Genomic DNA, 26611 nt, shown 5'->3' with positions numbered 1-26611 from the left:
GTTTAACGGGTCAAAAAAAAAAGCTAGGAGGACAAAAAAATAGGCTAAAGTAGATTAGCCGCGGTAAGGATGGAGACTACTAAAATAGACAGCTTCCTTATGCAGGCCTCACTCTTCTTTCTACGTTGCTGCTGGTTGTTGAGCGGAGACAGGGTTGGGATAGGAGATAAAAGTTCATGTTAGTAAAGTGGCAGTTGCATTATTGGGGGAGAACTTCCAGTTGACATACCTCATGTAGTGTCCCACATCGGGAAACCAGTAGTTTAAATATATGATGATAATCCAAAAGACCTCGTACAGGCTATCTTGCACAGCTCTATATTTCTCTATTATCCGTAGGCTCAAGTTATAGAAAAACTTCTTGCATCTTTCGAGGAAAGCATGAAAATAGGTGGACAACGAAGAACCAGATGAGGACGATGTTGTAATGAGTTGGCCGCGCGATTCGTTTTCGTTTTCGTTTTCGTCTTCCTGTATCAAGCCGCTCGTGAAGGCATAGCTTAACAACAGCTTCTGAACGTCAGCTTCGGTGATGGGACCCGAACATTTTGTCACCGACTTGAGTTTCAGTGAAAACTCATCATCGCCGTCTTCGTGTTCGTCTATCGGCTCTAACTTTTGCAATGCTTGCTTCTGCAAATGTTTGAACTCCTTGGCTGGAATTGAATTCTCGCGGGCCTCAATGGGGGCTTCTTCTGAACCCATGTTTAAGTCGGTAATGTTTTCATGCAGTTCTTCTGCAAGAAATAAATACGTCGCATCGTTCTCTTGGACGCCACTCTTACTCAAAAGAGATTTTTTCTTGTTGTTCCTTCTGCGATTTCTAGCTGCCATCAAAATTGTCAGACGTTGCAAGGTATTCGTGTCTTGGACGCACTTGGAAAAGCAGACGTATATCTGGTGTGGTGAGCAGTTGATCTTTTTTTGTCTATTGTAGCCAGATTCTGTTTCTTTTGTTTTTCGTTTTTTTATATATTACCCATATAGGAGATATCTCCAATAATATTGAGCAGGCAGAGAAAAAGCCTACGGAAGTATTGAAGAACGCGCCTGAAGTAAAAAAAAAAATCTTTCGGTAGTATGGTGTAATAATATTACAATGAGAAAGCTTGATCAGCAGGAGTTTTTTCCGTGTTCTCTGCAATGTCTTCTAATGTGCAAATCGGCGCCAGAGAAGATCGCAGGCCTAAAGTTTATAATCAGCGACATATATACGGGCTCAAGATCATGTCTCCGGATTACCATCTATGTTTGGTTCCATAGCCGCTGCACGTCTTTAAAATACCGGTGTTACCCTGCGTGTCACTTTTTTTTCTGGCTGATGAAAAATTTCGAACAGTCGAAACGGAACAGAAAATTTTTGCAATAAGACACAGATGAACAGAAGGCAGGGTGTAGTATACTTCGCTTAGTGGCTGTCAAGCAGAAGAAATAGAACAGAGACAGCAAAAGCAACAGAATATGAAGGCTATCAAATTGACTGGTCACGAACGTCCATTAACTCAGGTGAAGTACAACAAAGAGGGTGATTTATTATTTTCATGTTCGAAAGATAGTTCAGCCAGTATTTGGTACTCGCTAAATGGTGAGAGATTAGGTACTTTGGATGGTCACACAGGTACTATCTGGTCCATCGATGTCGACCGCTTCACCAAGTACTGCGTTACGGGAAGTGCCGATTACAGTATCAAATTGTGGGACGTATCAAGCGGGCAATGTATCGCCACATGGAAATCGCCTGTTCCTGTGAAGAGAGTCGAATTCTCCCCATGCGGTAACTATTTCCTTGCTATTTTGGACAACGTCATGAAAAACCCAGGTTCCATCAACATATACCAAATCGAAAGGGACTCCACCACTCATGAATTAACAAAGGTCTCCGAAGATCCAATTCATGCGATTATCACTCATGAAGGCTTAGACGCTGCCACTGTGGCGGGATGGTCCACTAAGGGTGCCTACATCGTTGCAGGCCATAAAGACGGTAAGATCAGTAAATACGATGTGAATAACAATTACGAATACGTGGATTCCATCGATTTGCACGAAAAATCCATCAGTGACATGCAATTTTCTCCAGATTTAACATACTTCATTACATCATCCAGAGATACCAGCTCATTCTTGGTCGATGTGTCCACTTTACAAGTCCTCAAAAAATACGAAACAGACTGTCCACTAAACACCGCCGTCATCACCCCATTGAAGGAATTCATTATTCTAGGTGGTGGTCAAGAAGCCAAGGACGTTACCACCACCAGCGCCAACGAAGGTAAGTTCGAAGCCAGATTTTACCACAAGATTTTCGAAGAAGAGATCGGAAGAGTACAAGGCCATTTCGGTCCCTTGAACACCGTCGCCATCAGCCCACAGGGTACAAGTTACGCCTCCGGTGGTGAAGATGGGTTCATACGTCTACATCATTTCGAAAAATCTTACTTTGATTTCAAGTACGACGTAGAAAAGGCTGCTGAAGCCAAGGAACACATGCAGGAAGCTAATTGAAGTTGATGTTGATGTTGATGTTGATGTATAGTAAACATATATATATATATATATATATATATATATAAGAATATAAAAATCTAAACTGTGGATTTTCTCGTCTGTTATGATATTCGCACATACCTAAGTACGGCGCGTCGGCTCATATAACTTTAGACTTTTTTCTTCTTTCATTTTCTGTACATTACCTCGTAGCGAGTCATTCCGCTCGCCACAGCAGGAGATACCTCCTCCTCGAGATGATCTTCCCATATGCATTCCCGGGCATAGGCGGGCTTAAGCACTTGCTTGACGAGCAACTCTCGCACCGACCCTCACTCATTACACGCAATGCCGAGACTCGGCGTACGGCACTACGGAAAAATAAAATACAGTTAACTCTACCCCGCCTCTCACTGCGACGCCCTAGCTCACTTGTTCCAACCGATAAAAAGTTGCCGCGACCCCGTCGATCGCAACTTTTTTTGAGGTAAAAAAAGAAAACGACAGGGATCTTCTCCACGAAGTCCAAGATGCGTTGCCCTAGCTATGGCCTTGCTCTGGTCTCAGCGGTATTTGCATTTGCAATCATCGCCATCCGGATGGTAATACATGGCTCGGCAGTGGGAAGAGTTTTTGGGCACACATGCTGAAGTACTCCTTACATTTTCTTTCCGTCGTCTCGAGATTTGTTCCTGTCTCCGTCTCTCTTCTTGGGTGTGCATTTGGAAGAGGTTAAGTTATATAAGACAACGCTCATTGGCTTGTGTAGTTTTTGCTTTTTCCGCTTTTGTGCTATTGGGCTAGAACTATAAGTGTGCCGATTGTTTTTCCTCATTATTTCTTTTGCATGTTTGATATTATTTATTTAGACTAAATACATACGCAGCTACCATCATTTATTATAGATTCTGGTAAACCAATTAAAGAGGGAAAAAAGAAAAAAAAAAATTCTACACTAATATTCTTCTTACAGCATTACGATATTGATTTATTCGAACAAATCAAAAAATTTAACCAATAGTGATAATGATTAGGCAATCATTAATGAAAAACGTCTGGGCTAGTTCCTCCAGATTTGGCCTACACAGCAAGTCGGGCCTTGTTAGCTGCAGCAAATATAGATCCTTCTATTCTGCTAGAAATTTGCTGCAGGACAAGAGCGGAGTTGTGCAAAAAGTGGCGCCCGCTACCAGTGCTGTTGTCAAGCAGTCCCTTTTCAGAAGAACTGGGAAGTTTGCTTTAAAGTTCCTGTTGTATTCTGCCTTGGCAGGTACAGCTTACGTGTCCTACTCGCTGTACAGAGAGGCTAATCCTTCTGCACAAGTTCCTCAATCGGATACGTTCCCCAATGGATCCAAAAGAAAGACACTGGTTATTTTGGGCTCCGGTTGGGGGTCCGTGTCTCTTTTGAAAAATTTGGATACTACATTGTATAACGTTGTTGTGGTTTCTCCAAGAAACTATTTCCTTTTCACTCCGTTATTGCCATCCACCCCAGTTGGTACCATCGAACTGAAATCCATTGTTGAACCTGTCAGGACCATTGCCAGGAGATCTCACGGTGAAGTCCATTATTACGAAGCCGAGGCCTATGACGTTGACCCTGAAACCAAAACAATCAAAGTCAAATCTTCTGCCAAGAATAACGATTACGATTTGGATTTGAAATATGATTATTTAGTTGTCGGCGTGGGTGCTCAGCCCAATACTTTCGGTACCCCAGGTGTTTACGAGTACTCTTCCTTTTTGAAGGAAATTTCGGACGCTCAGGAAATCAGATTGAAAATCATGTCTAGTATTGAAAAAGCCGCTTCCCTATCTCCAAAAGATCCTGAGAGAGCAAGACTATTGAGTTTTGTTGTTGTTGGTGGTGGTCCCACCGGTGTCGAGTTTGCTGCTGAGTTAAGAGACTACGTGGATCAGGATCTGAGAAAATGGATGCCCGAATTGAGTAAAGAGATTAAGGTCACTTTGGTGGAAGCTTTACCAAACATTTTGAATATGTTTGATAAGTATCTTGTTGACTACGCTCAAGACTTGTTCAAAGAAGAAAAGATCGATTTAAGATTGAAAACGATGGTGAAGAAAGTCGATGCTACCACTATAACCGCCAAGACGGGCGATGGTGACATTGAAAGTATACCATACGGCGTCCTAGTCTGGGCCACAGGTAATGCACCAAGAGAAGTCTCCAGGAACCTAATGTCCAAATTAGAGGAACAAGATTCAAGACGTGGTTTACTAATAGATAACAAACTTCAACTACTGGGCGCCAAAGGCTCTATTTTTGCCATCGGCGACTGTACCTTCCACCCTGGTTTATTTCCAACCGCTCAAGTCGCCCATCAAGAAGGCGAATATCTAGCTCAATACTTCAAGAAAGCCTATAGGATTGATCAATTGAACTGGAAAATGTCTAGTTCTAAGGACGATTCAGAGACCGCTAAACTAAACAATCAAGTAGCCAAAGTTGAATCACAGATTGAAGATTTCAAATATAACCATAAGGGTGCCCTTGCTTACATTGGTTCAGATAAAGCAATCGCTGATATTGCCGTTGGTGAAGCCAAGTATAGGTTGGCCGGTTCATTCACTTTCCTATTCTGGAAATCCGCTTATCTAGCAATGTGTCTGTCCTTCAGAAATAGAGTTCTTGTCGCCATGGACTGGGCTAAAGTTTATTTCCTGGGTAGAGATTCATCTATCTAATAGAGAGAAAGAGAGAAACATGTTTGTTAAATGATGATCAGTTTTGTTTTATTTTATTCATTTTTTTCTTTTCCTATGTGACGTTCTATTTGCCCTCTTTTTCTTTTTCTTTTAGTTTGTTTTGTCTTTATTATTACTTTTTTTTTTTCCTTAATACTTTAGCACAGCCTATTTTGCTAATGAACCTGGAATCATTTTTACATAGGTAATTATCATTTATTATTTTGTTATCCGTCCTTCAAATTCCAAAAAAAAAAAAGCTTTTAAGATACAAGAAAAAGCGAATGTAAGTAAATAAGGAAAAGCGAATCCTAGACGAATCATCATATATTGATTCCACGAAAAATAAAAGTATGTAATATAATAATAGTAATATCAACTACTAAGAACTGAAGAGACATGTAGGTATTGATGTTCCACCCCCTTGCCCTAATAAAAGATAACTTTTAGGTTCCATATATCATTTAATATCCTTAATGGTTCCATCGATGGTACTAAAGCTTTTCATCTTGGGTAATTGGAGATTCTTGTTTTCGTGCGAACCCTGAACTGACTCGATGTTTCCATTCGGCCGGTTATTTGTGGCAGCACTCGTCATCTCGGAGCTGCACGTAATTTCCAACTCCGTAGTATTACAGTCGTTGCTTATGCTTCCAGCGGCAAGCTGTAGAATCGTTTGATTTCCAGAATCATCTTCAATTTCGTCTTTCAAAACGTGCGTCGCCAATATTCCTAGTGTGTTCAACATATCCGGTTTCATTTCTTGCGGAGTAGTGGTCGACGAGGGTGTTTTTCTTATCGAGCTACTAAAACTATCTATTTGAGATGTATCAGATATAGCATGTTGATTGAGAACCTTCGTCAGATTGTTCAATTTCTGGTTTTTTTCAATAATTCTCTGCTTATATTTAACAATCTTACTATCCCTTTTTCGTAATTGTGCCTTTAAACACTGGTGTTCTAACAAAAATTGACATTTCATTCTTTCGAATTGCTGTTTCTGAAGATTGTCCTCCACTTCATGCCTCGACTGTATATTGTTTTCATTAGACGTGAGGATCATGTTTTTGAATTTCAACTGTTGTATTTGACTGACAGCTTGATTCAAGTGCGTAACCAATGACTGCAAAACATTCAACATATTTTCCCTAGCGTACGCGGAATCCCTCAGTCCAGAATATGCGTTGGCCTCCTTCTGAATATTACCATCATTTGCTTGAAGGGGACGCGGATGGTCTTGTTCACTAGGCTCTCGTTCAGTAGTGAGTGTTTCCTGCGAGGATGAAGGGTGCGAATGCTCTTCTTCCATTGGGCTCATTAACCCGTTATTGTTCAATTGTCCGATCAACTTTGAAGCTTTCTGAATAACACCCTGTACATCGCTGCCATTACTTTCAGGGGACGCCATTTGTTTTGGCCAAAAAGCAAGTTGAATTGGTTTACTCCCGCTTAGTCTATTCCCTTCCATTGCGATATAACCTGTCAAATGCGCTATTGTAAAATAAAATGCCTCAGGCGATCTTTCTATTGCGTCAGCACACTTGTAAAAACCACACCCAGCCTATATTCCAACTCAAGAGCTGTATTTTTCCCCAGTATTGCAGTGCAAGACTGTACAATATATTATTACCTACGTATTATTAGCATCATAAACAACACAATTTCGCGTTAAGTGATTTCGTTTGTTGACATTTGTCCATTTTTGGTCGATTTGACGTGTGTGATGCTTCCGTGCGAGGTGTATGGGTCTCAAATCTCATGCTAATCACTTCTCATCATCACTCTCCAAGCATATTAAACTGCGAAAATTATATAAGAACCATGATATAATTTTTACGTAAATTAAAGGTTGTTGTGTTTATTGATGGTATACAATTATAAGAAAAATGAAAAGAGTAAAAAGGTAATCCCCACAATTTCTTAACGGTAAGATTTTTGGAATCTGGAACGGGCACCCTTACCACCGAATTTCTTTGGTTCTGGTCTTCTAGAATCAGCAATCAATAAGGTTCTGTCGTAAGAAGTGAAAGCCTTCTTCAATTCGTTCTTGGATTGCTCATCGACATACTTTTGATGGTAAGCAACTAAACCTTTAGCGATGGCTTGTCTAATGGCATAGACTTGAGAAACGTGACCACCACCAGTAACTCTGACTCTAATATCAATGTTAGAAAACTTGTCCAAACCAACCAACAATAATGGTTCGTAGACTTTGAATCTTAAGATTTCTGGTTCAACCAAAGTGATTGGAGAACCGTTAACCTTAATCAAACCCTTACCGGTCTTGACATGGGCAACAGCAGTAGCTGATTTCTTCTTACCAAAAGTCTAACAAATGAATTTAATTGTTTAAGAAACAATTCAAAGTTAGTAATCACTTCTTATAATGGAGGAAAAGTCATGATAATTATGGTCGTACATCAAGACTTTAAATGAGTGTAAGTGGAATAAATTATGGTTTTACTGTTTATGTCGACTTCCGTAGTTGATAGTCTATGGAGAGGATATAAAGAAAGTACATTTATTTTCGTTGCCGTCGATGCCTGGGAAAAGTAGTACTTCACAATGACTGATAATTTTGACTTCCACTATTAAAATTCTCCATCCTTGTACAGTTGTATTGATTAGGAAACTGGGCCTAGTGATTTGGCAAGTTTTGACAAAGGTGCTCCCCCCAAAAAAAACAATTCTGAATGGGTCATCTCGATTTAGCTAGTGACAAAAGTGGTCCATTTATGTGGGCAGACATTATACATGTATTCCTCACAATTATCGATTCGAAACTTAATTGGCTGACGTATTTACTCCTTTTCTGGACTTATTCCATCCTCTAATTTATTTAACTTTATTTTGTAGAACTGAAAACATACTTGAACACTTGGGACAGCTGACATCTTGGAATTCTTCTCTTGTATATTTGATTATCTATCTCTATGTGTAGGTTTCCTAGGAGAGTTCACTATCAGTAGACTATTTTATGTATATCCTTGCCCTCTCCGTTGCTGAAACAATAAGCCTAGTCGTAGTAAGGTTTAGGACAGTCTGCACTCTAAGCGGTAACTCGAGGGATTGGAGCATACTGCCAGTAGGGGCCTTCTGCCAAAGTGAAAGAAAACCAAGCGTCATTCGCTTTACTGCTCCCTTACGAAGCGCCCCTCTCAAATCCTCGAGAGAATGATATTTTCTTCCTTTTCTAGAATCACATATCCGATGATTGGGTGGAAATATGTACTGATGTATTTGCCAACAGGAACGAGTTTTAAAAAAGCAATTTTAAAGTCTGCAACATCTGTACACTATACACCCATAGCCGAAATGTTAATTTTTTTTCCGATGGAACAATCCTGTCTTTTCGTGCCTATTTTCTTTGACAATAATGTTCAGCCTAATTCACTCTTCTGTTTCACTCATCGGCCTCACTGGAAGGATTCTCTGACAGGCCCGCTCGACTTCTGGGAAGATGCTCTCCGGGCAAATCCGATATCGCTAGGCTAGATTACTTACCTGGTGTGAGCCGCCGGTTGGCCCCCATTGGGAAGTTACTTTCTTAGTTACTATGTAATTAGAGGTACTTGAAGCTAAAACTAAGTTTACCAATAAAACATAATAACTTCGGACAAGTAAAACAGTAATCAAGTAACAATGGGTATGTAGAACTAAAGCAATAAACTACGATTGAGACGAACTCAGAAAGATTGAAATGAACACAGAATGACTCAATGAATTCCCGAAATAGCGTTATGACAATAACCATAAGATAGCGCTGAGAAATCAACATTAATATGGAACAGTTGAACTTTGAGTACAAAAGATGGGAAGTTTTTTTTATTTGAAGATGCCATTTTGTTGGGCGATTATCAAATAGATGAATCGAGGCATTAAAACAACGTTACGATATTTAGAAGAACCGGCCATGCAAATTCAACGAAAGCAATGACGTGGCAAGATTTCTCCACCATAAGATTCGTGTTCATCAAAATACTAGAAGTAGAAAATGAATAAAGGAAACAAGTTTTACTAACATATCTCACTCATATAACAGCTATCTCCAAGAATTTACCAATTTTGAAGAACCACTTCAGAAAGCACTGGCAAGAACGTGTCAAGGTTCACTTTGACCAAGCCGGTAAGAAGGTTTCTAGACGTAATGCCAGAGCTGCCAGAGCTGCCAAGATTGCTCCAAGACCTTTGGATTTGTTGAGACCTGTTGTCAGAGCTCCAACTGTTAAGTACAACAGAAAGGTTAGAGCTGGCAGAGGTTTCACCTTGGCCGAAGTCAAGGCCGCTGGTTTGACTGCTGCTTATGCCAGAACCATTGGTATTGCTGTTGACCACAGACGTCAAAACAGAAACCAAGAAATTTTTGATGCTAACGTCCAAAGATTAAAGGAATACCAATCCAAGATTATCGTTTTCCCAAGAAACGGTAAGGCCCCAGAAGCTGAACAAGTTTTGTCTGCTGCTGCCACTTTCCCTATCGCTCAACCAACTACCGATGTTGAAGCCAGAGCTGTTCAAGACAACGGTGAATCTGCTTTCAGAACTTTGAGATTAGCCAGATCCGAAAAGAGATACAGAGGTGTCAGAGAAAAGAGAGCTAAAGACAAGGCTGAAGCTGAAGCTGAAAAGAAGAAATAGATTAAATGAATTTGATAAATATATTTTATCTTTCTTTAATGTCTTTATATCTGGTATAATTTATGTACACTGTATAATGGGAAGCCATCACTCATAACAAAATATTCTGTTATCACTGAACGTAGATGCTTGACACCAAGAAAAATATCAAGCATGTACAAATACCATATGGTGGGTTAAGTAATAGCAGTCGATGAGAAAGGTATAGATTTTATGTAAATGAAGTTGAATATATATGTGTATATAAGTAATATATTCTCTTTCGTCGAATAAACTAAAACCCATATTTTAATCAGATTCTGACTTTATTGTCCTTGTTGGCATAAGTTGTATCGGCGGATGCGGTAGCAGCAATACTGAGAGTAACTAATCGGTTCGATAATTATCGACCTTTTAAGGCAGATTCTGGTTTCAAAAATTTGCCAAGGCTAAGCACGCTTTATTTATGGATTTGCAGTCCCAGAAAGAGGTACGAAAAGATTACCTTGCTGACATTGAACGAAACTTTGGGGGAAAGCTAGATGAGACTTCAAGTTTTATAATTTACAGATGCATACAAAACAACTTGGAACTTTCTAGGAGACCAAAAATTTATAGCACATAAATGGTGTAGACTTCATAATTACTCAAAGAAAGCAGTCAACCATGTTCCCAAGTTAGTTTATATACCTTGAAACTCAAAAAAAGAAGAAAAAATGAGACTAATGGACACACATTTCGACCATTCAGGAAACAAAGAAAAGCAGCAAACGGTCGACAACTTTTTATAAGATTGGTCTCTTGATAATGATAAAGAGAATGATAATTGGGGGTTATGGTCGCAAAGTGGCGTTTCTACTTTTTGACTTCTTTCGATTGTCTTGATCTTCAAGGCTCAATCTGATAGCTTCCCTAACCATTTGGTCCTCAATTTCGTTTATTGTCGGTTCCGGTGACCTTGAAGCCGACGTACTTTCTTCTTGGATGGGTGTTACACTGTTGCTTGTATTTCTCCTTGAACTATGATTGGGGTCGATTAGTCTATTGCTTATATGTATAGCGGTAGCATTTGCTGATCTTCTCATCAATCTTGACCTTTCTTTATTCAACTTAGTTTCCCAATCAGGACGAATAGTATCTGAAGTAATTACAGAGACGTGCGGCTCACTTGCATCCGGTTTTGCCGTGATACACTCCTTATACACGTAGGTATCAGGAGGCATCCCGCCGATGCCAGTTTCACGATCTGTGGGTGGTTGATAGGTGATGCTAAAGTTGGCAGTCGCACAATACGGACAATTTGCTGGTTCAGAAGTGAGAAGGTTGGGGTCCTTTTCATTGTCGTTCGTTGGTGGTTCAGTAGGATCCACTTCATCATGAGGAAAATGGGGATCGGCCCTCTTAATTTGTACAAAGCATTCAGTGCAGATAGGCTGTTGACAACATTTCGAATAATTGAAGGGGGCCGCGAAATAAAGAAAACAAATGGGACACTCTGAACCATTTCTGTAAAGTGTATACTTCAAATCATCGCTTGGAAAATGACAATTTTTCTTTGCCTGGCTATTTTGACTATCTTTAAGGTTAATGGCCTTGTTGCCAAGTTCTCTCATTTCCAATTTTTTCTCCAAGAATGACTCATTCTCATTTTCTTGCCATAAAATTCTTTTCTTATACAGTCTTGCCCTGAATATCTTCGCATGCATTCTCCTTTGTTCCTTTTTGGATAAAGATTTGTCTATTAATTCATTGTATGCTGACTTCCTCAAATTACCTATCGGCACATCCTCAAACTCCTCCAGATTCTCATCAAACGTATCATGTAATGGTAAACCGTCAACAATTTTTATCAACTCATCTCTAGTCCAACTTTCATCGAAATCCTGCAGCGGAGTGTAAAACGGCGCTAACTTCCTTTTGATTATTAAATTTTTAACGACAGTAGTGTCATAGTCTAACTTCTCAAAGGAATAGCAACCAAATGGAGCTAGAAATCCGCCATCTACAGTTTCATTGCACCTTACAACTAATTGCTTGGCATGTGCCTCTTTAGCCAGCTCCTTTTCTCTTGATGTCTTTCTCCTACTGGTGCTGGATATGTTTGAACCAGCTCTTGGACGAGAATTATTGCCATTTAGAATGTTATTGACCAAAGAGGTTGTACGCCTCGCTCTAACCCTTGAAGATACTTCGCCTTCATATTGTTTGGCGGCGGAATCAGATGACGTAGTGTTATTTGATAAATTCGGTCTTGCGTCATTAAAACCGTCTTCTTGATCTATCTTCCCTGGAACATTACCCATGGTTAATTCAGTACTCTAGGCTCTATGTTATATTTGCTGGCGAATCTAGCCCTGAACGCGCCTGAAATTGGAAGCACATTCACTACATGTGTTTTACGATGGGCCTGCGCACTTGCCCCTTTATACTCTAAAAACCTTTTCAGCCTATTTAAGGATATCGTTTACCCGGATGAAGGGAAAAGTGTCATACGAAGAAAATCGTTTTAGTATATCGGAATTTCTTTCTATTCACAATAACTTTGACATTATAGAACGTATACATAAATTTATTGAAGTGAGTTGACGTGACGTCGTTATGTTGATTTTACTGTTTTCTTTCTTTTCAGCTAACGTTATTTTACTATAATATTGATGATATAGTATTAATGACGGTAATAATAATAATAAAAACAGTAATAATAATAATAATAATAATAATAATAATAATAATAATAGTAGTTGTAGTAGTAATGATACTAGTAATATGGGAAGCAAGAATTTTGTGTCTTATTTTACCCCTACATTATTTTTTGTCGAAGCTTTTCCCACTACTCTACTTGGTCTTGGGAAATAACTTTCTTTTTACAGAAGATAATTCATCAGGTGATAAATGTCCTAATTCGACATTGTCATCAAACTCCAGCAGTTTTAAATCAGTGGTAATTTGATTTATTTTACCGTCATCAAGTTTAAGTTCATCGAAGTAGGGGCTACATAAGCATTGTAAAGCATTGAATCTTTCCGAGGGATCATATTTTAAGACGTCAGTCAAAAATTCCACAGTTTGATCATCTTCTTTCTTGAACACACGTGACAATGGTATTGGTTTGATTTGGGGAAACTTATGCTCCATATAATTCGGATTCATGGAGCAAATTTCTTGCTTTGATGGGGTGCCTAAGATCTTGATAATTTCCACCAGTTGGTCTATGCCACTTTCGCCGGGGAACATCGGTTGGCCTAATAATAATTCCGCCATTACACAGCCAGAAGACCATATATCGATTTGGTTGGTGTAATTAGTGGCACCAAAGATCAGCTCCGGCGCCCTATAATACCGCGAGCAAATATAGGAAACATTAGGTTCGGTAGGTTTCAGTTGCTTTGCGCTGCCGAAATCACACAGTCTTAGAGACCAAGTTTCAGGATCTACCAATAAATTTTGTGGTTTGATATCTCTATGACAAACGTTAGCGAAATAATGTAGATAGTTCAATGACTTGAACAATTGGAACATGTAGTATTTTATTTCTAATCTTGACATCGGCGTGCGTTGATGGACAAAATGACGTAATCTTTGGTACAAAGATTGTGGCATGTACTCCAAAATCAAATTCAAATAGATCTCATCCTGAGAATCCCTTTCATAGAAGAAGTATTTTAGGTCTATTATATTTACATGATTGAGCATTTTCATTATTTCCAATTCTCTATTCTTAAAGCGTTTGTCCTGAAGAACTTTTTTAATGGCAACTTTCTCACTCGTCTCTTGAATAACAGTGGCGAATACCACTCCAAAAGAGCCATGCCCAACTACCTCGGTGGTGGGGAATGATATCTGCACGGGATCATTCGGATCTATCGTTGATGGAGGATGGGCGTAGTAAACCTGTTTAGACACTATATTATTGCTGAGGTCCTGAGGGTTGTTGCTTTGAATGTTCATTCTGTGTGTGTCCTAGCTTTCGTGGTCGTATTGCCGTGGTTCGATGTAATGCTATGCCAAGATTGCCCTATGATGTGCGAATGGGACTTCCGTGGTTGGCTAATATGGGAAAAAAGGTGTAAAAATGCAATGCGCCAGAAAGAAAAGAAATTGGGACAATGTAACTGACCGATTGGCGATAAATTGTTGGCCTCACTACCTCTCCTTCTCCTGTTGGATCTACGATGGACCCGTGTTTTGTAACCCGCAAGCCTGCAGAACCCCTTGGTACTATTATTATCCGGAATGAGTAAAAGCCACGAGCATTAATGGCCTGCGGGTAATGAGCTATCACATTATAAATATTGACATTTAGTTAAAGTTCATATATACTGCAGGCGTCTTCGATGTTTATTGAGGAAAATGGCAGGACTCCACCAGCCGGTCACGCAAGTCTTCGATCCCTTCTCCGGTGATGCCGCTGCATTGAACGACGGCTATTCGGATGTCAGGCTTGAACAGACTCTTCAGTTCAAGCTCCACCAACTTCTGTCTTCGACACAGTTCGGATTTATCCTCAACCAGATCGGTCTTGTTCAACGCAATGATAACTGCGCACTGGTATCCTATCCGGTTTTCGTCTCTATTGATCAGTTCCCTTAACTCTCGGATGGTTTCACCAAAGCGCATCAAAAGACTCACATCTATACACCATATCATCACTTGTGTCTTGTCAAAGTAGTTATCCCAAAACTGCCTTAACGTCCTCTGTCCGCCAATGTCCCATAACGATACCATTACGTCCCGTGTCACCAGGCTATGTATTTGGAACCCCACAGTGGGCATTATGCCATTGACTTTCTGCTCATCCTCGGGCAACAATTTGTTTACTATCGTTGACTTTCCCGAGTTGTCAAGCCCTAAAATCAGGCACCGGATCTCTCTGTCTTTGAGTTTCTGTTTCCTAATAATACTCAGCAGCCCCATGTATTCTTGTTGTCCTTGTTCTTTGAGTTCCCTTCTTTTCACCTACATAAAGTATCATTGGATTTTTAGATTTTGCCATGGAAACGGGCTAAAAAACAATAGTAATAGTACAATAATAAAATAAACGGTGAATGACTTGACTCCCAGATCAAAATACATGCTAAGGAAGTATACCGCCTAGTTGTAGGTTTTACTTGATCAGCCATGCCAAGAAAATCCATAGTGCAGATAAAAAGATCTGAGGTGAAGCGAAAACGAAGTGGTGTTGCCAGTACTGTTAATGATAGAACCCATCATAAAACCTCACATACATCCATCAAAAGACAAAGGACTTTGACAGAATTTAATATTCCCACTTCATCAAACTTGCCTATTCGCTCCAGTTCGTATCCATTCGAAAGGTTTAATCATTCCGCATCGAACACTAGTATAGAGCCAGTAGTTATTGATGACAATGATGAAAACAGCATTTGCCTTGACGATACAGGGGAAGTTGAAATAATTGTAGACACAGAGGAGGAAGACCTAGTCAGCTTGCATGAAGATCAATATATTGGGACGGATATCCGGACGGAAGATCGAATTATGACCGAGCTTGAAGAGCAAATAAACGTCGAAATATCTGCAGATGTTATTGAATGTCCTATTTGCTCGCTGAATCTCTCCCATTTAGAGCTATACGAAAGAGAGACACACTGTGAAATTTGTGTAGACAGTGGACACGACAATAACAATAAGGGGACTTGCAAAAAGGGTGGTAAGATTTCTATCTCTAATCCACCATCTCCAACAAAACCGAAGAGGGATTCGGCTTCATTAAGGAGACCAATGAGGACTAAACCTGACTTACCAAGTTTCAAAAAAATTAGGTTTGACAATAACCACGAAATAGTTGTTGATGGCTTCAACTATAGAGCCAGTGAGACCATTTCGCAATACTTTCTTTCACATTTCCATTCCGATCATTATATGGGACTTAAAAAATCATGGAACAATCCTGATGAGAATCCGGTCAAAAAGATACTGTACTGTTCTAAAATCACTGCAATCTTAGTAAATCTAAAATTCAAAATACCCATGGATGAGATCCAAATCTTACCAATGAATAAGCGATTTTGGATAACGGATGTGATTTCAGTCGTTACATTGGACGCTAATCACTGCCCTGGTGCAATAATAATGCTTTTCCAAGAGTTTTCGGCAAATCAGCGTGATAGGCCCATAAGACAAATTTTACATACGGGAGACTTTCGAAGCAATGCTCAAATGATAAGAACAATTCAGGAATGGTTGGCGGAGACGGCGAGTCATACCATTGATCAAGTTTATTTAGATACGACATATCTCACCATGGGATATAATTTTCCTTCACAGCATTCTGTATGCACTACTGTGGCAGAATTTACATTGCAGCTACTGGAACAAGGTAAGAACAAGACGTTTGGTGATTCACAAAGGAACTTATTCCACTTTCGAAAAAAAATGACACTGGCATCTCAACGTCACAAATTTTTATTTCTCGTGGGGACGTATACTATTGGAAAAGAAAAGTTAGCCATCAGAATTTGTGAACTGTTAAAAACTAAATTATTTGTTACGCCAAATTCCGTGAAATTTTCGATGATCCAAACGGTTTTGCAAAACAATGAAAACGAGGATGACGAATGGGACGAAAGCTTACTCACCGACAACATGAGTGAATCGTTTGTACATTTGGTACCCATTAGAGTCTTGAAAAGTCAAGAAACTATCGAAGTATATCTGAAAAGTTTAAAAGGATTGGAAGCAGATTGCTTGAAAGATGTCGACGATGTTATTGGGTTCATACCCACGGGGTGGAGTCATAATTTTGGTTTAAAACATCAAAAAAATAACGATAATGATAATGATAAAGAAATGGATAATAATGCTGGATATTGTTTAAAATTGATGAAGAGTGAGGGGGATGATGACGGAAACAAATTTGATGTTTCAAGTATATTGAGGCAGTACAAAAAATACAACAAATTTCAAGTTTTTAATGTCCCGTATTCTGAACACAGTAGCTTCGACGATTTAGTCAAATTTGGTTGCAAGTTGAAGTGGTCCGAAATTGTATCTACTGTTAACTTGAACAATTTATGGAAGGTGAAATATATGACAAATTGGTTCGAATGTTGGGAAAACGTTAGGAAAACGTTAGGAAAACGTGGGCGGCTAAATAATACAAAAGAATATAATAGAGGGGAATAAAGTACGTGTTGGATGCACGCATGTATGTAGATATAAATATAAATGTGTGTCTTATACTATTGAAGTATTGCTATTGCAATATTGTGTTATATTCCGAATCTAGCGTTTGATCATTATCCATATCATGAATGAACCTGTTGGGGATGGTAATAAAATCGGGAATTCTGCGATCGTTGGCCAAATCAACAGCTCTTCTGTATCTTAATAGTAGATTGCTGCTTTTTGATCCGAATTTCTTGGTGACCTTCCTGTAAAATAAGCCACAGGCATTGCATAAGGTTCTGGTACCATACGGACCCTTTCTCCATTCTGGTGTTTCAGTTTCCCCACAATGGAAACAAAATTCAATTATTTTTTTGGCATCGGGGTCCTTTTCACGGTTGCTTGCGGATGGGAGTGAAGTTGAAACGGTAGCGACGCTGGAATTGGAATTGTTGATGAAATGGCTAGAAGTAGTTAGCGTAGGCTGTCTTTGGATAGCTCTTGGTCTGCCTCTGTTATTCTTTTTCTTTGAATTCGCACTGGAGGTGGCCATGCTCTTCAACTGTGTTTGCACAGTCGGAGATAAGATGGTGCTTGGTAGGTAGGTTATTGAATTGAAGGAGGTCGTTGAGACATTCTTCTTTGCATCACCAGACTGGTCTTGTCCTGGAACCTGTAACTTTTGAAGGGGCACGGAACCGGCCGTGGGAGAAGAGGAGGAGGAGGAAGAAGAGGGTAGAAAAGTGTGACGGTGGTATAATGGATCATGCGCAATGCTAGGTTTTACTTCTGAATCTGAAGAATGTCTTTTATTGTCATAAGTGGCAGGAGGATGTTGGGTGGAGATAGAGTTAGTTAGTTCCTGTAAGGAAGGTAACTTTATTTTATTAGATGGCGGTGAGGTGTTCTCATTTTCGGAATTCTGTTGCATCTCCTGTTTCTGCTGCCGCTCTTGTCGTTCTTTTTGCTGTCTATCATTGAGTAAACAAGTCAAACGGTTTTCAATGGCTGTGATATGATTTTGAAGGGAGTAAAAATTCTGGGTAGCAATACTCTGCTTAAAATGGGTGGAATTAGACAAAGATTTCAGTTTAGCTAATTCATCAATGGTAGATTGAATGTCTGAATTGTTTGGTGTGGAAGTGAGTGCGTTGTTTTCGAAATTTTTGAAGAAGGGAACCACCTCGTTAAGCTCGCGACGGTAACGTTCGTCAACATTATCCAACACCCCATTATCATTCGAATCCACAGGTTTATCGCTATCACTGTTATATTTACTATTATTATTACTATTATTGGTGTGGTTGTAGGCTGGTACTTGTTGGAAATGAGTATTATGAGCAACAGGAACATGCATTTGAGGATGAATATTATTTAGTTGGAAATGAGAAATGTTGGGCGGCATATGAGGATCCGGTATAATACTGACTAACCGTTGAGGAGCGGAGGGAACTTGGTGTATATTTCTATAAAGTGAATTGTCAGGCATTTGAGTATTAGCAGCGTGAAGAGCAGGGCTAGCGTTATTATTATTAAGATGATGGTAGTAGTAGGCGTAATTGTTGCTTACAGGGTTTATATGACCATTATAATGCTGCACGGGCAATCGAGGATTTATAGTTACATTAGATTGCAGAGGATCTACTCTCGGAGCAGAATGATCAAATACAAACTGCGGAGGACCGTATTGGAACCGGGACAGAGGTTGTGGCTGCTGAGGGAAGGGGTAAACATTTGGGGCCTGCATCTCGGTGAATTTATTTTGAGACAAGTTGTAAAAGCCCTTTCTTTACTAGGGGTGAGAACAAAAAAGACGTTGAAGCAAAGATGAAATTACTATACGGTGGAAAAACAAGATTTCGAGAACTTGAACAAGAAGAGAGAGGAGTTCCGCGAGTGGAAGTAAAGCAAGAAGAACAGGAAATCCTCCTTCAATATATACAAAGACATAGGAAAAGTGAAACTCTAGAAAAGTATGTTTTTTATACAAGATTGCCGAGACGAAGGGGAAGGAAAGATAACCGAATTTCTTTGATGCAATAGCAAGCGCATCAGCAATTAAACAAAGTTAGGAAATTAGCTTGTAAACCTTATATTTCAAAATATCCGTTGAGTTTTAGCTTTGGATAGTTCCGCGCCGGGGCCCACGCAGTGAAAATCAGCGGGAACCGGAAAAACCTCCATCCGGAACCTCCGGTTGGGGAAGGCCATTGAGCGAAACTTTATCTCAGATAAGGGCGTGTACAGAAGAATGTGAAACGGTGCTGGCGAGTTGAAGTCACCGTTACACTATCTCCAACTCTGCAGGGTACAGTGCGCCCGATCGTGCATCTCCTTTGGTCTGGACCAAACTGGCGCGGCGACTGACGTAGCGATGATACCACTAATGGACGCGTAGCGGCACGGGAGACCCGCGGCGCTGCCGATTTCGGTGACGTGGCCATGACTCAACAAAAATAAATAACGGAAAAACCAAAATTAGTTCTCCTTCTTGATGCTGCTCCTGCGCATTTCCCCTTGCGCTCCTTTTTTCCCGTTTAATTTTTCTATTTTGTTTTTCGCTCGGCTTGGGCTTGTGTACGGCCCTTTTTGGGATCCCGGAGTTTACTGAATGCTGTCCGGATCCGCTCCGAGTGAATGGGAATCTCCCCCATTGTGTTGCTGTTTATCACTATCAATGTCGATCTCGGTTTCCCTGACTCTGCCCGCTTCCCGGTTCGTTGCAGGAGATATTTTTGGTGTGCATCGTTTTTCTTATGGGTAATATGAATTACTGTCAATTGAGTGTAAGTATGGGGAAGTGAATGTAAGGTATCAGCCGGACGAGAAAGTGTCTCTCTCTGATAGCAATTAAAAATGACTATATCTACTCTTGGTAACGATTCCGGCAAGCGCAGTGCTGGCAGCAAGAATGGTGCGACGGACTTGACGTATGGGAAGAAGTGTTTCACCCGGGAGGAATGGAAGGAGCAGGTAGCCAAGTATTCGGCCATGGGCGAGCTATACGCGAACAAGACCATACATTATCCGCTGAAGATTCAGCCCAACAGTATCGGCGGCGCTGAGGGTGAGGGCTTCTCCACCATACAGACCACTCCGATAGAGCCCACCCTACCCCGGCTCCTGCTCAACTACTTTGTCTCCATGGCCTATGAAGATTCGAGCGTCAGAATGGCCAAGGAGCTCGGGTTCATACGCAACAACAAGGACATTGCGCTTTTCAATGACTTGTACAAGATCAAAGAGCGTTTCCATATCAAACGCCTGATCAAACTGGGTCACATCAACAAGGCAATGGACGAGATAAACTCGATCTTTGGGTTGGAGGTGCTGGAAGAGACTTTCAACGCCACGAGAAATGATGCGGATAGGACGGAGAAACAGCAGCAGCAGCAGCAATTTGATATAGATGGAGACCTGCATTTTAAATTGCTGCTGCTCAATTTGATCGAAATGATAAGGAACCATCATCAGCAAAAGGACGTGTCCGGAGATTCGAACGACTTTATACTCAATCTGATTGAGTATTCTCAGAAGAAACTTGCCGTGAAGGCCTCGTCCAATATCAAAAAAATGCAAGAATTAGAGCTAGCGATGACTTTGTTACTTTTCCCTCTGTCTGATGCGACGATCGACAATGACAGCATTAAACTGCCCAAGTCCCTACAGAATCTGTACTCGATATCTTTAAGATCCAAGATAGCTAATTTGGTCAATGAGAAATTGCTAAAGTTTATTCATCCAAAGATTCAATTCGAGATCAGTCACAATAACTCCAAGTTCTCTGACCTGTTGAACTCCGATAAAAAGATTATTACACAGAACTTCACGGTGTACAACAACGATCTCGTCAATGGCTCGAACGGCACGAAGATAAATCACATTTCTTCCGACCAGCCAATCAACGAAAAAATGGCAAGCAACGAGGCCGCGAGTGCTGGTAATCCAGTTTGGCTGAAACAAAGGGACGGGAATGTTGATACAAGTTCAACCGCGACAATTTTCCAAAACTTAGAAAATAAAAACTATTGGAACCAAACATCAGAATTGTTGACCTCTTCAGATGCGAAAACAAAAGACTCACAACAGTTTAACAACTACTATTCTTCTGAATTCCCCTATGAGCCAAGATTGACGCAAATAATGAAGTTGTGGTCCTGGTGTGAAAATCAACTTCATCACAACCAAATAGGTGTGCCCAGGGTGGAAAATTAAGCTGCACAAAGTATATATATATATATAAATACACATTACAGTAACTAGTTGTTTTCTTTTTCTTTTTGTGAAGTTTTTCATAGTATAAATTCACATTTTATTGTGTTACCTGTATCAATCTTCAAGAAACACAATTGGACATCATCAATATTCAATGGCAGTAGTTCATCTTTATGGTTATAAATTTTGACGCCATTCGAAATTGTGAACTTTCTTGCTTCATCGCCACCCTTATTTCTTATTACATCACGATATATTTCGCAGTCTTTGAAATAATGATATAGTCTCACTCTCAATACACGCAAGGTAGTGCCAAATTCCGGTCTTTTTTCGTTTTCGTAATCTTCCGGTGAGAATTCCACATGGAATTTTAACGGGGAAGATAAAATTTCCTTGCCATCTACAATAACATTGCAATTAACATCTAGCTCTGACACAAATACAGGCTTTGCAAAAAATTTATCGCGATCTTCGAACTCCTCGATGACAATCCCGCTTTTTTCGTCTTTATATTCTTTGCCGTGGTATTCATCACTCACTAGCATCCTATGAAGCTTCAAGCTTTCATCGATCCTTCCCCGCTCTAGTTCTTCAGATGTGTTTTTTTGTAAAAGGCTCATTTCAATGGTTATGTACAGCTCATTGAAAAATGCAAGAGTACCGACCACTATTAAAAAAAGAGTAATTCTACCACTTATTCGATCGTGAATGAATTGATGAACATATGGTAGCTCCTGTAGTTTATTTATTAGTTTTGATTCCAGCTCTAAATACCTATTCTTCAAAGACATGTTGTTCTGTATGATTCTCCTCTTGTTTTGTCGTTGCACTCTAAAACACTTTCATGTACAATTTATATCGAAAATTTCATATACATATATATATTATATCCATCTTCTGTGAGATCTCATTTTTAAAAGGCTTTACTTTTTTTTTTTTGAGAAACCCTACTTAAACGAGCTTGTTCTTTCTTGCTTAGCGATATTACCGAAATTCGGGTTTACTTTCTATTTACTTTCGGGGCTAATGTCAGAGGATAATCTGAAAAAAGGGTTCACTTTTCGAACATTTTACTGAGGACTGTTTCAACCTTATTAACCTTTTTATCCAATATTTCAACCTCCAAAATGTACTTTGTTAGTATTTTTTCTAGGATGTCAATCCTGTTAAAAACTTATACATACCCATTTCATAAATTCTTCGTCCTTCAACTTCTCCTTGATTAGCCGCTTAGATATTTTTCTTGATGCATTTCTGTAAGTCTTTGCGACGCCCATCATAACCTCTTGAGTTAAAGCGCTGTCTGCCTCCTTTCTGTTATTTGAACCACTCGATGATATTTTTGTATTTCTTTGAGATATATTTGCATTCTCCGTTTCTTGGGAACCGCTTAGCTTATTGTCGACCTTTTCCCTGTTACTGGCATCTTGTTTCGTTACATTTTGTCCTTCTATATTGCGTCTCATTGCCGGTGTTGTGACTAAACCAGTGCCCTCAATGTTTTCTTCCTTTTCTAGGTCCTCCCTTGGTAAATTAACGAGGTGAGATAAGTTAGTATTGCACGAGGTAATGTCCTTTCCCAAAGGTAAATCAACAGAGATAGGTGTGTTCTTTTTTTCCCTTGCTGCATCAGAGGAACAATTAGTAACGTTTGGCAGGCCTTGAGGAGCCTCTGCTAACTTCACACTCAGTTGCTCAGGTCGACTTGGAACAGCTTGACTAGCCAATGGGGTATTGAAGTCCTGTGAAAACTGCTCCACACTTACATCTGCGTTTGGAAAGCTTTGTTGAACCATTGAAAAATTACGGTGTGGTAAAGTTCTATTTGGACGATTGCTTAGTTCTCTCTCCGATTCTTCCTGGTAACGTTGACTGAAGTCCATTATCATATTTTGCGTTTGAAATTGTGTGTTGAAATTCGAATAAGTGCCAAGATTATTATCTTCACTGACCTCAGCTCTCTTATTGTTACTATTGTCCAATACCTGGTTTTTTATGGTATTTTGAGCTATTGAAGTCTTGGCTGTTCTCATAATGAAATTAAGATTTCTCAAGCAAACGACAATCCGGTTAAATTCAAGATCACTTGGTAAAATTATCTGAAATCTTCTCAACATTTTAGGTCCATATTCTTCGGAAATGTACTTACATGAGATTATAGGGCATTTGGATGAAAATTGTATCAAATCATGGTTATTTCCTAGCGGCAGCCGAATATGTTCTAGGAGAGTTGAATTATTAAGAATCACATGAATAACAACTTGTCCCGAGTCCTCTAGTAGAATTTGAAATTGGAGAGTACAGTTGGTTGAAAGATGTTGCCATTTATCTAACTGAGGAGGTTCCAGTAGGGAATAAAACCCTTTTGGAGCGATAGGAGGAACTGTGTATTTGGAGTATTTCTTGATTATAACTGAACAATATTCGTACATTGGATTCTTCCTTACTTGGGCCCTTGGTTGGTTCGAGTTAAAAATCTGTTAGCAATTGCTTTTGCTGCTTTTTGTAGGTTAGCCGCCCAACCCATAACGGAAGTCACTATAGGCAAAAAGCCAATACTCGAAATTTCAAAGTTATCCCGCCTTTAAGAACTCATAAAATGGCACATGGGTGCGTTAACTTCTGTTACAATCTTGTACTTGTCATAAAATGCCAACGGGTATTTGATCAATGCTCTTAGTGGAATCTTGTTTATTTGCTAGAACTCTTAACTTCAGTGTTCAATTGGTTGAAAAGTATTTAAAAAGACATTTTAAATTTAGGTTAGGAATCGCCATTTTTAAGATAATTCAATCTTGTAATAATATAAAAGGAAAAAGCACAATTGGATTGAAAGATAAAAAACAATAAAAAGGCAAACATATAGGTAACAGAACTATTTAACGGTTGATCACAGAACCTTCACTAATAAAATTCCTAGGTTGCATCAGAATTTCATTCTCTGTCACTATGGTGTATTTTTATGAATCAAAACCAACTGAGTATTCAATATCCCACCAAATCGTAACCGGTAAGGATAAATTTGAAAATGACTTGCTCATCAAATGGAGCTACAAAGAGTTAAATTACGTTTGGTTTCATGCTGATAAGTTCTCGAGCGGCCATATTTATTTAAAGCTACATTCAAATGAAAAAACAATCGATGATGTACCGCAAGAAGTGATAAATGACTGCTTACAACTGTGCAAATCGGAATCTATTCAAGGAAATAAAATGCCGCAATGTACTATCTTAATAACCCCCTGGCACAACTTGAGAAAAAACAAATATATGGAGCCTGGTGAAGTATCATTTAAATCTCTAAGACAGTGTAGGAAAATGGAATGCGGGGGGAGGGACAATAAAATACTGAACAGACTGGCCAAGACAAGAGTAGAGCTATTTGATAACGTGGAGGCTACACTTAATGAGGCAAAGAAGACCAAAAATGGTGAGTTTTTTGTAAACCATATTGAGTCTAATAGACTTAATCTTATTGATGAAGAAAACCAGAGAAAACTAGCGAAAAAGAACCAGAAGAAGAAAAACAAACAACAAAAGGACGAGTTTATCGATGATGCTCAGCTGGAAACTTAATATAGTCTATAAGCTACATAGGCAAAGCACAAAATACAATGTTTACCTCTCTCATTGTCTTGATGATCACGTTTCTTTTTTCGTTCGAGCCATGAAAAATTTTCTTTCACCATGCGAAAATACTGAAAGCAAAACGCAATTTGAAATAGCGATGAGATGCCCATCTTCATAAAGGGATTGTATTGTTTGAATCAGTAAGTAGATAGTCATATAACCAACAGTCTGTTTCGTATCCAAATAAGGAAGCAGCGTCATTATGTCAAAAAGGTCTATTGAAATCGACGAGCCAGATAGAGTTGTCTCTGCCAAGACGCAATCTCATTCTGTTCCTACCGTTGCTACATCCGAAGAGCAAGATGCTCCCATGAATGAGTTGGAAGACCAATTGAGTGACGAGTGTGATAGTGATGGTGAAATCATTGAAATTGACGGTGATGATGATATTATTGACGAAGATGACCTCAAGAAAAAGCAAGAAGAAGCGGAAACTCTAGTACAAAAGGACCAATCCGAGGGCAATGAAGAGAATGTTCAAGAGCTATATTTACCTCATATGTCTCGTCCGTTGGGCCCAGATGAAGTTCTTGAGGCCGATCCCTCTGTTTATGAAATGCTACATAATGTCAATATGCCTTGGCCATGTTTAACATTAGATGTCATTCCGGATACGTTGGGTTCTGAACGTAGAAACTATCCACAGTCGATTTTACTAGCTACGGCCACGCAATCTTCCAGGAAAAGAGAAAATGAATTAATGGTTTTGGCACTTTCCAATCTAACAAAGACTCTTCTAAAAGATGATAACGAAGAAGATGATGATGAAGAGGAGGAAGATGATGTGGATGCAGTTATTGAAAATGAAAATATGCCACTAAAAGATACAACTAATAGACTAAAAGTATCTCCATTTGCTGCTTCTAATCAAGAAGTGCTAACTGCCACAATGAGTGAAAATGGGGATGTTTACATATACGATTTGGCTCCGCAAAGTAAAGCTTTTTCTACACCAGGTTATCAGATCTCAAAGTCGGCCAAAAGACCTATTCATACTGTTAAAAGTCATGGGAATGTTGAAGGCTATGGGTTAGATTGGTCACCATTGATCAAGACCGGCGCTTTATTGTCAGGCGATTGTTCGGGTCAAATATATTTCACACAAAGGCACACCTCAAGATGGGTGACCGATAAACAACCCTTCACTGTTTCAAACAATAAGTCCATAGAAGACATTCAATGGTCCCGGACGGAATCCACTGTTTTTGCAACAGCCGGTTGCGATGGATATATAAGGATTTGGGACACAAGATCAAAAAAACATAAGCCAGCTATCTCTGTGAAAGCTTCCAACACCGACGTAAATGTGATAAGTTGGAGTGACAAGATCGGCTATTTGCTCGCAAGTGGTGATGATAACGGTACCTGGGGAGTTTGGGATTTGAGACAGTTCACACCAAGCAATGCTGATACTGTTCAACCAGTTGCTCAATATGATTTCCATAAGGGTGCCATTACTTCTATCGCATTTAACCCATTAGATGAGTCTATTGTTGCAGTGGGTTCAGAAGATAATACTGTAACCCTATGGGATCTATCTGTGGAGGCTGATGATGAAGAAATCAAACAACAAACCGCTGAAACAAAGGAGTTACAGGAGATTCCCCCACAGTTATTATTTGTGCATTGGCAAAAGGAAGTTAAAGATGTCAAATGGCATAAACAGATTCCAGGTTGTTTAGTAAGTACCGGTACTGACGGGTTGAACGTTTGGAAAACAATCAGTGTCTAAGTATGTAATTCATAAATCATACATTTACACATAAGAAACTATTAATACACAAATCCATCACAACTCATAACTGATGTTATTAGCAAATACCTT

At 39.5% G+C, this 26611-nt stretch overlaps 16 protein-coding genes across 16 annotated transcripts; 7 read left to right on the top strand and 9 right to left on the bottom strand.

The window, feature by feature from the left end:
• Window positions 1–174: 174 nt before the first annotated feature.
• On the bottom strand, window positions 175–834 carry LDO45 (Ldo45p; the record flags this gene model as incomplete). The annotated part of the gene is made up of 1 exon (XM_056230385.1): window positions 175–834. One exon carries the CDS (start codon window positions 832–834, stop codon window positions 175–177), a length of 660 nt encoding a protein of 219 aa, XP_056084308.1.
• Window positions 835–1461: 627 nt separating this feature from the next.
• Window positions 1462–2505, top strand: TIF34 (translation initiation factor eIF3 subunit i; the record flags this gene model as incomplete). The annotated part of the gene is made up of 1 exon (XM_056230384.1): window positions 1462–2505. One exon carries the CDS (start codon window positions 1462–1464, stop codon window positions 2503–2505), a length of 1044 nt encoding a protein of 347 aa, XP_056084307.1.
• Window positions 2506–3513: 1008 nt separating this feature from the next.
• NDE1 (NADH-ubiquinone reductase (H(+)-translocating) NDE1) lies at window positions 3514–5196 on the top strand (the record flags this gene model as incomplete). Its single annotated transcript, XM_056230383.1, has 1 exon — window positions 3514–5196. One exon carries the CDS (start codon window positions 3514–3516, stop codon window positions 5194–5196), a length of 1683 nt encoding a protein of 560 aa, XP_056084306.1.
• Window positions 5197–5656: 460 nt separating this feature from the next.
• Window positions 5657–6664, bottom strand: FDO1 (Fdo1p; the record flags this gene model as incomplete). Its single annotated transcript, XM_056230380.1, has 1 exon — window positions 5657–6664. The coding sequence occupies one exon, from the start codon at window positions 6662–6664 to the stop codon at window positions 5657–5659; it is 1008 nt and encodes a 335-aa protein (XP_056084305.1).
• A 452-nt stretch (window positions 6665–7116) lies between these two features.
• RPS16A (40S ribosomal protein uS9) lies at window positions 7117–8090 on the bottom strand (the record flags this gene model as incomplete). The annotated part of the gene is made up of 2 exons (XM_056230379.1): window positions 7117–7524; window positions 8067–8090. 2 exons carry the CDS (start codon window positions 8088–8090, stop codon window positions 7117–7119), a joined length of 432 nt encoding a protein of 143 aa, XP_056084304.1.
• Window positions 8091–8838: 748 nt separating this feature from the next.
• RPL13B (60S ribosomal protein eL13) lies at window positions 8839–9834 on the top strand (the record flags this gene model as incomplete). The annotated part of the gene is made up of 2 exons (XM_056230378.1): window positions 8839–8842; window positions 9239–9834. 2 exons carry the CDS (start codon window positions 8839–8841, stop codon window positions 9832–9834), a joined length of 600 nt encoding a protein of 199 aa, XP_056084303.1.
• An 812-nt stretch (window positions 9835–10646) lies between these two features.
• Window positions 10647–12116, bottom strand: SIP5 (Sip5p; the record flags this gene model as incomplete). Its single annotated transcript, XM_056230377.1, has 1 exon — window positions 10647–12116. The coding sequence occupies one exon, from the start codon at window positions 12114–12116 to the stop codon at window positions 10647–10649; it is 1470 nt and encodes a 489-aa protein (XP_056084302.1).
• Window positions 12117–12648: 532 nt separating this feature from the next.
• RIM11 (serine/threonine protein kinase RIM11) lies at window positions 12649–13761 on the bottom strand (the record flags this gene model as incomplete). The annotated part of the gene is made up of 1 exon (XM_056230376.1): window positions 12649–13761. One exon carries the CDS (start codon window positions 13759–13761, stop codon window positions 12649–12651), a length of 1113 nt encoding a protein of 370 aa, XP_056084301.1.
• A 390-nt stretch (window positions 13762–14151) lies between these two features.
• CIN4 (Arf family GTPase CIN4) lies at window positions 14152–14727 on the bottom strand (the record flags this gene model as incomplete). Its single annotated transcript, XM_056230375.1, has 1 exon — window positions 14152–14727. One exon carries the CDS (start codon window positions 14725–14727, stop codon window positions 14152–14154), a length of 576 nt encoding a protein of 191 aa, XP_056084300.1.
• A 204-nt stretch (window positions 14728–14931) lies between these two features.
• PSO2 (DNA cross-link repair protein PSO2) lies at window positions 14932–16959 on the top strand (the record flags this gene model as incomplete). Its single annotated transcript, XM_056230374.1, has 1 exon — window positions 14932–16959. One exon carries the CDS (start codon window positions 14932–14934, stop codon window positions 16957–16959), a length of 2028 nt encoding a protein of 675 aa, XP_056084299.1.
• Window positions 16960–17029: 70 nt separating this feature from the next.
• On the bottom strand, window positions 17030–18688 carry GAT2 (Gat2p; the record flags this gene model as incomplete). Its single annotated transcript, XM_056230373.1, has 1 exon — window positions 17030–18688. One exon carries the CDS (start codon window positions 18686–18688, stop codon window positions 17030–17032), a length of 1659 nt encoding a protein of 552 aa, XP_056084298.1.
• Window positions 18689–19797: 1109 nt separating this feature from the next.
• GID8 (glucose-induced degradation complex subunit GID8) lies at window positions 19798–21156 on the top strand (the record flags this gene model as incomplete). Its single annotated transcript, XM_056230372.1, has 1 exon — window positions 19798–21156. One exon carries the CDS (start codon window positions 19798–19800, stop codon window positions 21154–21156), a length of 1359 nt encoding a protein of 452 aa, XP_056084297.1.
• Window positions 21157–21233: 77 nt separating this feature from the next.
• On the bottom strand, window positions 21234–21947 carry ERG29 (Erg29p; the record flags this gene model as incomplete). The annotated part of the gene is made up of 1 exon (XM_056230371.1): window positions 21234–21947. One exon carries the CDS (start codon window positions 21945–21947, stop codon window positions 21234–21236), a length of 714 nt encoding a protein of 237 aa, XP_056084296.1.
• A 263-nt stretch (window positions 21948–22210) lies between these two features.
• REC114 (Rec114p) lies at window positions 22211–23588 on the bottom strand (the record flags this gene model as incomplete). The annotated part of the gene is made up of 2 exons (XM_056230369.1): window positions 22211–22255; window positions 22341–23588. 2 exons carry the CDS (start codon window positions 23586–23588, stop codon window positions 22211–22213), a joined length of 1293 nt encoding a protein of 430 aa, XP_056084295.1.
• A 517-nt stretch (window positions 23589–24105) lies between these two features.
• JLP2 (Jlp2p) lies at window positions 24106–24732 on the top strand (the record flags this gene model as incomplete). Its single annotated transcript, XM_056230368.1, has 1 exon — window positions 24106–24732. One exon carries the CDS (start codon window positions 24106–24108, stop codon window positions 24730–24732), a length of 627 nt encoding a protein of 208 aa, XP_056084294.1.
• A 256-nt stretch (window positions 24733–24988) lies between these two features.
• Window positions 24989–26518, top strand: RRB1 (ribosome biosynthesis protein RRB1; the record flags this gene model as incomplete). The annotated part of the gene is made up of 1 exon (XM_056230367.1): window positions 24989–26518. The coding sequence occupies one exon, from the start codon at window positions 24989–24991 to the stop codon at window positions 26516–26518; it is 1530 nt and encodes a 509-aa protein (XP_056084293.1).
• Between the last annotated feature and the right edge of the window lie 93 nt (window positions 26519–26611).

This window comes from Saccharomyces kudriavzevii (genome assembly GCF_947243775.1).
Source record: "Saccharomyces kudriavzevii IFO 1802 strain IFO1802 genome assembly, chromosome: 13".
NCBI classification, from domain to species: domain Eukaryota; kingdom Fungi; phylum Ascomycota; class Saccharomycetes; order Saccharomycetales; family Saccharomycetaceae; genus Saccharomyces; species Saccharomyces kudriavzevii.
Note: the sequence above shows the minus strand (reverse complement) of the source record. Positions and strands in the feature narration are given on the sequence as shown.